Consider the following 12032-nt stretch of genomic DNA (forward strand, 5'->3'; position numbering starts at 1 on the left):
AGCATTACAATCTACACTTATTACAAACCAGTTAAACTTTATTATAGATTACATTACTACATTACATAAGGTTCTTATTGAGAATTTATAGAGGTTTAGCTCTAGTTATACTACGGGGCTGTTGAATGCTTCATTCTGATTGGTTGATGAACATTCTAAAGTGTGCAATTATTTTCAGTAAACGCACAGTAGTTCTACCAGAAAGACCAGCGTCAGTTTCTGCGAACGTTGTAATGGGTGTTATCCGGGCTTAAAGGTATAGCGGAGGATCTTTCCAAATTTTAGATAAGACCCGCCCTCTCCACTTTTTGAAAAGTTTGATTGATTCACCAGAATGATTGACAATTAGGAGGACCAATAGTATAGGTTACCCACCAGGAAGTAAAACATCCTCCGCTATACCTTTAAATACTCCATATGTCCAGTGGTTATTGGCTAGATCTGAGGTCAATGAATGAAGTGTTTAATGAATGACATGATATCAAACCACATAGGTCACGAAAAGGAGGCCACGTTAGGCCGTGTTGAGGAGAAGGTAACTTGGGTGCATGAGATAGCCTCGATAGGCCTAATGGAGAAAGCAGCCGCACAGTAGGCTGTAAAGTAAATAAGTAAAGGAAACTACCACCAAAACCAGAGTTGGTATAGATAGTATACTTGCCTAAGGAGGTTTTATAGGCAAGGTTTATGATATGCGGTGAACTTACCTTACTCTTGCTAGTAACAAAGTTATCTTTAGTGTTAACGAAAGAGGATGTGAGTAATGTATAATGTGGTTTAGTTCGTAGAGTCGTGTAAGTCTAATGTGCATTAAGAGACCGCATTTGATGACCCTTAACACTAGAAGTCCCAGAGAGCAGCCATTTGGCTTTTCTACCTATAAAACCCGCAGGACAGCCGATGGGCTGGAAGGCTTTAGGCTAATATCCTTAATCAGCTGTGAACAGTTGCTTTTGTTATGTAAACGATGTGGGGCCATGCTGAGCCACTTCAAGGAAACTTGTGTTTCACTATGCCATCTTAGGGAGAAATCAACACACATGTTTTTTTTTTTCCTTTGTTGCTGAGATTTATTGATAAAAACAGTACAAAATAAAATAAAAAAGAAACCAACCATTTGTACACATTTACAAATAATATTAAAAAGTGAGTGAGTACATTCCAGCAATCACTCACAATCCTGGCACTGCCATGGTATCTCCCGTCTGCATTTACCACATGTGTATCTGTAGCAGTGAACACATCGCACAGTGGCATGATTGTTCTTGCATTGGTGTTTGACCTGACACATGGCTCTTTTTCCAGGGCTAGGTGTGGAGGGTTGTGTCCGAAGCAATTGTTCTTTTCTTGCCTTCTTCGCACACATATGAGAGTTAGCCAACTCTCTTGCAAGCTCCACCAGGAAGTCCACCCGTCTTTCCTGCCTTCCGGTGCATGCTTGATACAGCACATGTGCATTCAGTGCTGCCATGTCAATCATGTTATAGAACACGGCAACTGGCCAGCGCCGTGTCCCTGTGCGGACAGTGTACTCCCGCACCATCTGGTCCATCACATCCACGCCGCACTTTGTGGTGTTGTAAAGGGTGACAGTGTTTGGCTTCCTTTTGGTGGTATTATCAGTCTGAATCACGCTGTGCACGCTGCTAAGAATGTAGACGGTCTTCTTCCGTTTGGCTGCATACGCCGTCAGCGTAGCAGCAGTGGTTGAAAACACCTAATAAATAAGATAAATTGTTATTTTCATAGCACTTTTACACACAATGACACACTTGGCGGTGTTGATTCTAAAAATTAGAAACACATAAACATAGAACCACAAAAGACCTGCAACATACCTGAGTGGTGAATTCATTGCGATCTGTGTGTCTAGCGGATTGAGGGATTTCCCGGCGAATCTTGTTGACTGTGCCGAGGATGGTGGTTTTCCGGCTAAGAAGTTTATGCGAAATTGACAGCGATGTGAAGAAATTGTCCGTGGTAACATTTCTGCCCTTGTCTAGGAATGGTTCCATCAGCCTCATCACTACATTTTCAGACAGTCTCTCTCCACTGGGATGACTAGGGTCCTTGCCAAGATATGGGAGGACATTACAAATGTACTTGGATTTTAGGTCGCAAGCCACCCAAACCTTGATCCCAAACTTGTCAGGTTTAATTGCAATATACTGCAAGAAACAGCAGCGAGTCTTTGACGGGAAAAGCTGTTCATCAACGGTGATATGTAGACCAGGGTTGTAGGACGTGATGCAATTGGTGACAAATGATCCCCACACACTGGAAATTGCAGCAAACTTATCAGTCTTTGCTCGATCACTCCAGGTGGACCTGTCATCAAAGCGTAGGTGTCGCATGATGTCTTGGAAGCGGTTTCGCGGCATTGTTCCAATGATATGTGGGTTTCCCAGGTTTGCTGACCAGCAGTCACGTAGTGATGGAACCTTGGTAAGCCCCCGCAAGATGACAATTGCAATAAATGCCATTAGTTCAGGGAGGGCCATGAACCAATGAACATGCTCCGTTTCCTGTGCATGTTGAATAGTCCATTCTTGAATGCTATGAAGCATGTCAAGAGTGATGAAACACAGAAAGCTCTGAAGGCGACTCGAGATACTTTTCCTGGCCTTAGCCGTTGGCTCTCCATCTGCAGCGTACACTTTTATTGGGGTGAAAGGGAGACTTAACCTTTTCCCCACCTGTTCTTCACGCCACACTGTGCCATCTTTCGCTGTCTCTGTCAGGTCAGTCCCCAAACGGGCTCTCTTTTTTGGTTGAGGAGCAGTCTCCTCATCTGCAGTGTGAACAAATTCAAATTGTGAGCAATGGAAAAGTCAAATGATATCACAAATGCATGCATAGATACTAATAATAATTCCAGTATCTCCTTCTCTGTATCGGAATAATGTCTGAAATATCTTCCTAAATAAAAAGATACAACTAAAGCAAAGAAACAACTAATAATGTTTTGCACTTCAGATGGCAGTGAATGTCTGCTAAGTAGTACAAACAAAAAAGTGGACAATACAAAAAAGGCAGAGTAAATATTTATGTCACTCCACTCTGCTTTTTTGGTGTTTTCCACTTACTGGTTTGAAATGAAATAGGAAATAATATGAAATGAAACTTAACCTGAAGACAGATCAGACAGCTCTGAATCCGAATCCGGCTGAAGTTCTATGTCTTCTCCCTCCGAGTCACAAGGGTTTACTTCACTCAGGATCATTTCCAAGGCCTGCCGAGTGGTGAGTCTTGTCTGCATTTTCTTTTCTTGGAGAGGAGGTTCGTACACCACAGAATTCTTGAGGGCACTGAAGTAGTAGGCTATGTGCAGTGAGATTTTACCCATCTCAGCACAAAAGGAATTACCTCTCATTTGAGAGCAAGCTGCATGCAATTAGATGTGCTAATTCATACCTGTTTACACCTGGGCAAGACCCTACATGCCAATGTGAGACATGGTCAATCAAGTTCTCTGCTTTTAGCAGCCCTCCCTCCCCCACACATACAAACAAGCCACCAGCAACCATTCACACACACACCCCCAACCCCCCTGCAGATTGCTCAGGTAATGACCACATTTACACATGAATTGATGCTAATGATAGCCAAAAGACTAACCAGTTAGCATCCACTTGGCTAAAGGAGGGTTACAAAACTCTGGGACTTCTAGTGTTAAGAGGAAGCGGCATCAGTAAATAGATCCAAAGCTACGGACGATTCGGGAATGCCATTCTAGAAAAAAGATATTCCGTTCCAGCTTTGAAGCAGGTTGTTCCAGAAACTGAGATCGGGCAGGCCCCCCTTATCTAAGACTTAGTATCGCTAAATTGTGACATATTATGCCACTTTTTACAAGAAGTAATATAAATCTATGGTATCCCCAGAATGCGTCTGTGAAATTTCAGCTCAAAATACCCCCCAGAACATTTATTATAGCTTGTCAAATTTGCCAATTTTTGGGTGTGACAAAAACTCGCAGTTTTTTGTGTGTGTCCCTTTAAATGCAATTGAGCTGCTGCTCCCCGTCTCCGTTCAGAAGAGGGCCAATCCTTTATATGAGGTTCGGATAAACCGGCAATAACGGAACGCAGGAATAATTTTACTCTTCCAAAATCTCAGAAAAACCAGTAACGAAGTGCAGCCTTACGGAGGGACTCAGGAAGAGGTTGCACTTTTAGAAGCACCTGGACGGTTTTGAATGGTTAGTGGATACATTTTTGTTGTGGAGTTACATTGACTAATCTCACGGACTTGCATGTACCGTCATATTTAACTTTTACACAAGCTGACACAGTTCCCTGAGGTCTTTATAGGACAGCTGTTTTTTTCTCTCTCTTTCTTTGGGTCAAATAGTGTTCTGTGCTCGTCTGTACAGCAATGCCAGAACAGTTTGCATGCTATGCTCGAACTTTTGTCATTGCGTTAAAACTGGTTGCACAGTTGTCACTTGAAAAATCCATGGACTGAAAAAAAATATATATGGAAATAGTGTCTGTGACGTCACCTGTAGTTTTCTGAAGAGCATTTTTTAAAGCCCAAAGTCGGCGGAGCTGGTCGTCAATGAAAATGGGCAAAAAGGCAGGATTAGCTGAGGTGACGTGACTCTCATTGATATCAGACAAAAGCACCTGCGTGGAGTTGGCCCCCCACCCAACGCAAACCTTCGCTAAAATATGCTCAATCGTTTGTGCTCTGTTTGAGCTGTAAAAAGTTTAGTGTGCTGCTTCGGTTTTTTAGATATTAAAAGAATATTTTTAGGTCATTCTGAGGTCACTCAGCCCCCTCACATGATCCAAATTCAACCAAAATAGTCTCGTTCATTTGTGCTTCGTTTATGCTGGTATGTACCGGTAAAGGTTTCATTTGTGCTGTGTCGGGTTTTAAAATATCAGACATTTAATTATAGATGATGACGTCACCAGCCCCCCCACATGCTTCAAATTCACCCAAAATAGACGCAATCGCTTGTGCACCGTTTGTGAAAAAAAAAACTGCACTGAGTTTTAAAATATTAATATTTGAATTATAGGTCGATGACGTCACTCAGCCATTCATTCATTTCGACATGCAACACTGGTTTGTGCCGGTAAAATTTTCGTTTGTGCTGCGTCAGGTTTTACAATATTAGACATCAAATCAATTTATAAATGTTTATATTTATTAGGCCTATTATTAGATGTATTGCATTTTATTTCGGGTTTGTCATTTATTCAATCTCTTACCAAAATGCTAGATGCTAATAAAGATTATTTAATAGAACTTCAACTTCTTATCAGTGATTTGTAGTTTTGCAATGTTTATTAAAATTGTCATGGTGTTCACACATTATGCCAGACTATTTTTCTGTCACTCACTTTCTCTCTGGGCAAAATTAATTTCTGCGTGTGTGCCATCAAGTCGTAGTTAAATGTAACTTCAGCAATTTTGGGCACGAGAACAGCAAAAATATCCTCGAGGTGAGCACATTTTTAAAGTTGAATTGAAGAAGACTTTCTGTCATCACATAATTTGTTCAATAAACAATTGTCTTTACTTCATGCACTGGTCTCTCCTGATTGTATTTTTTATTTATTTAGAAAATTTGTCTCATCTACTACACTTCACTGCCACCACTAGGGGCAAGTGACACTTCTGTTCAAGAATGCTCTTGTATAAAATAGTGTAGAGTAGGTGAAGAAAAGGTCGATACATATCAAACTACAAAAGTCATCACTAATCCAAATTTCTGGCCAATGTAAGTATACATTGTTTTAAAACTCAGTTACACTATTAGTAGCTTCAAGAATAATTTTACAACATTCAAGAGAGCTAAGATTGTCAATGGTTATTGAACAGAAAACTCATTAATAACACTTATATTACTAATTTAGCTATGAAATGCTGATTACAGTTGCAACAAGTTGCCTTTTAGTATAGAAAATGAACATGGGTCACATGTGCAACTGTAGGCTAGTTAACATTTCATAGCTAAATTAGTGATATTAGTATTAGCAATGACTTTTCTGTTCAATAGACAATGACAATCTAGGGGTCAACATTACCATATTGGTCCTAATATAAGATATATTATCCAGCTACATTATCCTTAATATATTATATTATCCTTATATTCAGACCAATACAGTAATAGATGAAAAAAATAAAAATTTTGGAGTCAGGATTATTGAGTTGTTTTACTAGTTTTACTAGTCGAGAGGAATTCCATTTTCACAGTCCTGTGTTCATTAAAAGAGGCCGGAGCTTAGTAAACAGATAGACAACAAAATCACTGCAAAGGCACTTTACACTTTTGTTAAATTAAATAGACACAACATCTGGACTGCTTTAGGGTTTACTCATGAAAGTGATCATGAAACAAGTGGTAGTAGTGATGACACTGATTTTGAGCCAGGGTCCCTTTCCTTCAGTCCAAAAGATTGCTGGACTTTTGATTTTGAAGTTCCATTTCAGAAATGGATTGAATTTATGCCTGAAACGGTTACGAACAAAAACAAGTTCTCTAAAAAAAAAAGGGAATACACAATTTTGAAGCCTGGTATCTGGACGCATGTGATAAATCATCACATTTGGCAAGAAGTGAAATGCCCCTGCACATTTGCCTTTAAAAGAGCCACGGTCTATCCATCAGCCACAGACAAATACATTGTAATCAGAGGCAACTGTAAGGAGTGTGACATAAAATGTGACAAAAAGCCTGAAATAAACAGCACAATGATGTTCAAGTGTTCACTTAAAAACACTGATGACTCCCTGCACACTGGCTGTTCCAAGCGTGCAATGTCTGGTAACTTGCGTGTGCAGATATCCAAAGAACTGTGTGAGGGTAGAATGAACCCCATGTATGGAGGGCATCAGAGGCAACAAAGCTGATGGATTTTGGAGATTCTGAGCCAAGTCATCTGCCTAATTTGACCACCCTGCGCAAAGCAAAGCAAGAGAGAAATTATTTAGAATTAGGCGAGAAGGATCCTATTTTGTCACTGCAGATGTTAAAATACAGTGCACCTCACAGTGGTAGCATTAAAGACATTGGACTGGACAAGTTCTTCTGTCACTATTGGAGTCAAACACAAATGTATATGTACAAGACATTATCAAAGACATCTACAAACCCCACTGTGAGTTTTAATGCAACTGGCTCAGTGGTGAGGAAACTACAGAGACCAAAGGGCGAATCTGGCCATGTATTCCTATATCAGGGTGTTGTCAAGTGTCCCAGTGGTGCAAATGCTGTCAGAGAGACATGATGTTAATGCCATAACACATTGGCTGACATAATGGATACGCGCAGGTGCACCTACTCCAAAAGAGGTTGTGAGTGACTTTTCTCTGGCTTTGCTCTGAGCTTTGGTCAAGGCTTTTACTTCTGATCCTGATCTTAAGACCTACATCAATGAGTGTTGTGGAGTCTTACTCTGTAAACAGTCAGCAAAAGTATTGTATTGTGCGGGTTGCCGGTGGGACTGCTTGAAAAAAAACCACATCGCATTAAAGATTTCTTTGTGAGGTCAATAGCTCAGCTTCTCATGTCACAATCCATGGACGATGCAAGAGAGCTACTAAGATGTATTACTATTGTGGCTCTCAGCGAAGCAGAGGGCAACGACTGCTCTGGAGCCCCCCTCATTTCAGAAAGGTGCAAGAAATACCTCAAAGCCTGAATTGCAGAAGAGTGTGTCATCATTCCAGATGTAGAGGGTGCGGACCTGGAAGAAGTGGATCCATGTGACCATACACAGACAGACCTGCGGCAGTGGGTAACAGACATATGAGGAGAGCAGGTCACTTGCCGTATCTAACGGTGATCATGACAATATGCACTTCCTTCCTGAGATTATTCCCAATATAATCTGGCTTGCAAATTACTCACCACTCTGCACAGGGGTAATGATCCCGCACTTTCCGGAGCTCCAACATCACTGCAAGTTCAGCCAATGTCGAAGCCGAGTTCAAAAACATCAAACGTGACCTATTCAAGCATGAAAACTTGCCTATTCGAGTAGTTTGATTCATTGCTCGACATCTGTCCTTCATTGAAGGCAATATGCATATTTTTTCTGCAAAACAAAAGAGTGTGGAAAAAGGTGAAGAGGATGAAGCTGTTGCGACAGTTGTTGACACAGGAGTCAATCCACTACCCACCACAACCTCCAGTGTAGATGGAAGGCCAGAAATGGATGCTTCCTGATCTGGGAAGTCTGACACTGTCACAAACATCCATCCAACAGATGACAAAGCTGTTGAAAACTGGAGAGGCTTAGAGGTTCCACCCAAAAAGAGGAAGAGGAGTTCATACCTCTCTCCTTGTCCTGAATGGCTCCATGCAGATCCATCTGTGAGGGGGAAAAGACTCAAAGTGGACCTGTTGAAAAAATGGAAACGTGCATTTGATGCTTTTTGTCAATGCTTATGTTGTGCTTTCTGCGATAGTGCCACTTTTGAAAATATTGTTTGCAATGGAAATATTGTTCTCCGCTTCGCGTCGTGCCTAACAACGCCCTTCAGCCGTTACTTATTCATGATACAGCACAGCCTCTTGTACCTTATTGCTTACATAGGCCCTGTAATAAATAGGGGTGTAAGAAAAAATTGATACACTTGAGTATCGCGATATTTTATTTTGCAATACTGTATAGATTTTCAAAAACGCAATATCGATTTTTTTATTAAATTTTTTTTTTACGTCCAAAAATATTCATGGTAAGACCGTAAGACAGTGGTTCACGTTTATGTTGTTTAAATCCCTACCAATAGATAGCTATGCCGAGACGCACCACTAGTGTCCTCGCCAGGCTCGCCTATAACAGTGCGTGTCCACTGGACATTTTAGGATTGACAGTGGACCGGAGAAAGCGTTGAGACTGAGCGACAGAGAGCGTCAAAAAGTTGGGCAGTTCCTTTATACAAATATGAAGCGAAAAACGCAGTCGGCAGCCAATTGCTGTGAGGTTCGGGATGTGACGTCTGTCTTGAGAGTTTAAACATATGCAAATTGTGCCGGAGTTTATGCTGGATTTAGTGCGTAAATCATTTTGTTTGCAAATTAGACGTTGTGCAGTTGTTATATATATGTTAAATATTTCATTTTGTATGTGTTTATTGTGATTATATTGGCTGGTTTTATAAAAGTTTATACAATTGAAAAGGATATCTTTGCTTGGTGCATTTGGAAACAAAGCTTGTCTATTTCTAAATGTAATCGCGTGCATCGTTCACACCAAACGCGAATAGAGCATCTGGCGCGAGTGATTTCAATGTTAAGTCAATGCAAAGACGCGTTTACACGCGTCTGGAGGTCCTGCGGCACGAGGCGTTTAGCGCGGCGTGGTTCGCCTCATTCGCGCGTCCAGTTCTTTTAAAATCTTCTATCACATAAAACTTGATTTCAATATATGACACATTCATTTTGTTCACTTTCATCCACTTTCATTCATTTTTGTCCAGTTCACGTTGTTGTTTTGTATTGTGACAGGGACTGTACCTATTTTCTTTTATTATGGCCTACTTGAGCATATAAAAATTTGCTCACTTAGAACCTGTGAACCACAATCCCAAACTGGCAGTTTGATTTTCTGTGTACTGAATTGTTTACCTAAAGTAATCTTCTTTGACTTTTATGCACATCATGTCTTTTTTAAAATATTTTTAATATATTTTACTTTTAAAAAATCCCAATATATCGCCTTATGCACAGTATCGAAATATATCGCAATATATTGAATCGTGACCCATGTATCGTGATACGTATCGTATCGCCAGATTCTTGCCAATACATAGCCCTAGTAATAAATGTAGTTAATACAGCCAATTAACGAGATAGGAAGAGAGGACCACTTATCTATACCTGCCTTATAAACATAAATTAAAGAATTAAAACATTTTCTAGAGATATCTTTGTGATCTTAGTAATGAATACGCCTAGATATCTTAATCCTTCTTGAGAACACTTTAAAAGTATGTTGGGAAAGTGGGAAAGGGAAAGTATGTTTGGAAAGTGTCTCAGCTGCTAAATTGACAGGGAACAATTAGCTCTTTTGAAGATATAATTTGTGACCAGAGTTTGCCAAATGATACAAAAATCTCGAGGATTGGCGGTAACGATGAAATTGGGTTAATTATATATAAAAGAAGGTCGTCTGCATAAAGGGACAGTTTATAAGAGGTTCAAAACCAGGTAATGCCCTCAAACTTTTCCTCACTTCACAACCAAAAGGCCAAATAGCCAAAGCAAATAATAGAGGCGAAAGGGGGCAACCTTGGCGTGTGCCTTGATGAAGTAGAAAGGCTTTAGAAAGTGTTGCATTGGTTTGCGAAAATGCTACAGGGGAGGAGTATAGTAATCGAATCCATGATAAAAAATTGGAGCTGAAACCAAATTTATAAATAAAAATATATATATACTCCCACTCTACCCCGTCAAATGAATTTCACATTTAACAATGAAATTGGCCTGTAGCTACTGCAAAGCAGTGGATCTTTATCTTTCTTAAGCAACAATGAAATGGATGCCTCAGACATGGTTGTTGGGAGCCGGCCTGAAAGAAAGGCCTCATTATATACTCTTTGTAGAATTGGGGCTAAAAAAGAGGAGAAAGTCTATAAAATACGATGGTAAAGGCATCAGGGCCAGGAGATTTGCCATTCTGAAGTGAATTAATTGCCTCTTATATTTCTGTGGTAGACACAGGCCTGCCCAAATCATTTGTGGAGCCATTATTAATGCAGGGGAATTTTAGTTGATCAGAAGTGCTTGGGCCATTTCAAAACTTTGAGTTACATTCTGAGGAATAAGGATTAGAATAGTATTTTGAAAGAAATCGAATTAATTTCATCCGGGTCGGAAACTATGATCCCTAAAATTAAATCTTCTAACAGTGACAGTCTAGAAGCATGGACAGTGTCATAACCCGGCTCAAAGGCCATGACAAATGCGAAGAGGACACGGAAAATTGCCAAAAATAAACATATTTATTATAACAACTTAAACAATGAACTAGCAATTAACAATATAGAGTGTGTTAGTCAGTAACATCAGTAGTGTAAATGTGGATGAGTGACTAAAGTGGCATTTTGATGTTGAGAAACGGTAACAAAACAAAATATAACAAAACAAAGATATGATACTGCTGCAAGCAGGAGTGGAGTCGAATCAGAGAGAGCGCGAAATCCAAAGAGCCGGAATATTTATCCTTCCCACAGCATCTAGCGCAGGTGTTCCCAATCTGGCTCTAGCGCAGGTGTTGCCAATCTGGATTACGGGCACCGATACCTTCAGGGACAAAAGGAGACTGTAAACTGCCCAACACCACACAGTTAAACACCTAACCATGCATAACCGTCACACCCCCCCCCTTAAAGTCGGTGTTCCCAAGGACCACCGGCCCAGCAGTAACACCTAACAAAACTACTCAATGTATCTAAATAACCTAAATTACATCAATATGACACAAAGAAGATACATGACCTCCGTCTCAGCCACTTCACCCGGAAACTTCCTCACTTATCCTCTGTAACCCCAATACCTGAAAAGCAGATTAAGAGAAATACATACAGAAGAAACAGATATATGACAGTACAAGAGACATCATCCACTTTGAAGCTCATACTAATCCCCATCAATACAGAGGAGCACGAGAAAGCGCATCTGCAATAATATTCTCTGACCCCTTTATGTATCTAATATCCAGGTTATAAGCCTGGAGAAACAATGACCATCGAGTCAATCTCTGGTTGGGACATCTGAGTGACCGCAAAAAAGTTAGCGGATTGTGGTCAGTATAAACCACAATTGGCTCTCCTGCTGCTACATAGACCTCAAAATGTTGTAAGGACCAAATAAGTGACAACGCCTCCTTCTCAATGACAGAATAGTTACTTTGGTAACTGTTAAACTTTTTAGAGAAAAAACTGACTGGCCTCACCAAACCCTGGTCATCCCGCTGGAGCAAAACGGCACCTGCTCCCACCTGACTGGCATCCACTTGAAGCATAAAAGCTCGATCAAAACAAGGAGCTGCTAGGACGGGAGCAGA

At 40.5% G+C, this 12032-nt stretch overlaps 1 protein-coding gene across 1 annotated transcript; it reads right to left on the minus strand.

Moving 5' to 3' along the window:
- Positions 1–68: 68 nt before the first annotated feature.
- LOC311289597 (piggyBac transposable element-derived protein 4-like) lies at positions 69–3785 on the minus strand. The gene is made up of 2 exons (XM_084407730.1): positions 1839–3785; positions 69–1717 (listed from the first exon to the last, which is right to left on the minus strand). The coding sequence occupies exons 1-2, from the start codon at positions 2565–2567 to the stop codon at positions 1169–1171; spliced, it is 1278 nt and encodes a 425-aa protein (XP_084263856.1). The 5' UTR covers positions 2568–3785; the 3' UTR covers positions 69–1168.
- Between the last annotated feature and the right edge of the window lie 8247 nt (positions 3786–12032).

The sequence above is a fragment of the Rutilus rutilus genome (assembly GCF_951802725.1).
Source record: "Rutilus rutilus genome assembly, chromosome: 4".
NCBI lineage: Eukaryota > Metazoa > Chordata > Actinopteri > Cypriniformes > Leuciscidae > Rutilus > Rutilus rutilus.

Excerpts from the sequence above, each read along its gene's own strand:
- LOC311289597 (XM_084407730.1), bottom strand. The coding sequence starts at position 2,567 with ATGCTTCATAGCATTCAAGAATGGACTATTCAACATGCACAGGAAACG. Across the intron at positions 1,718-1,838 it reads GCAATGAATTCACCACTCAG|GTGTTTTCAACCACTGCTGC; the intron begins GTATGTTGCAGG and ends CTTATTTATTAG.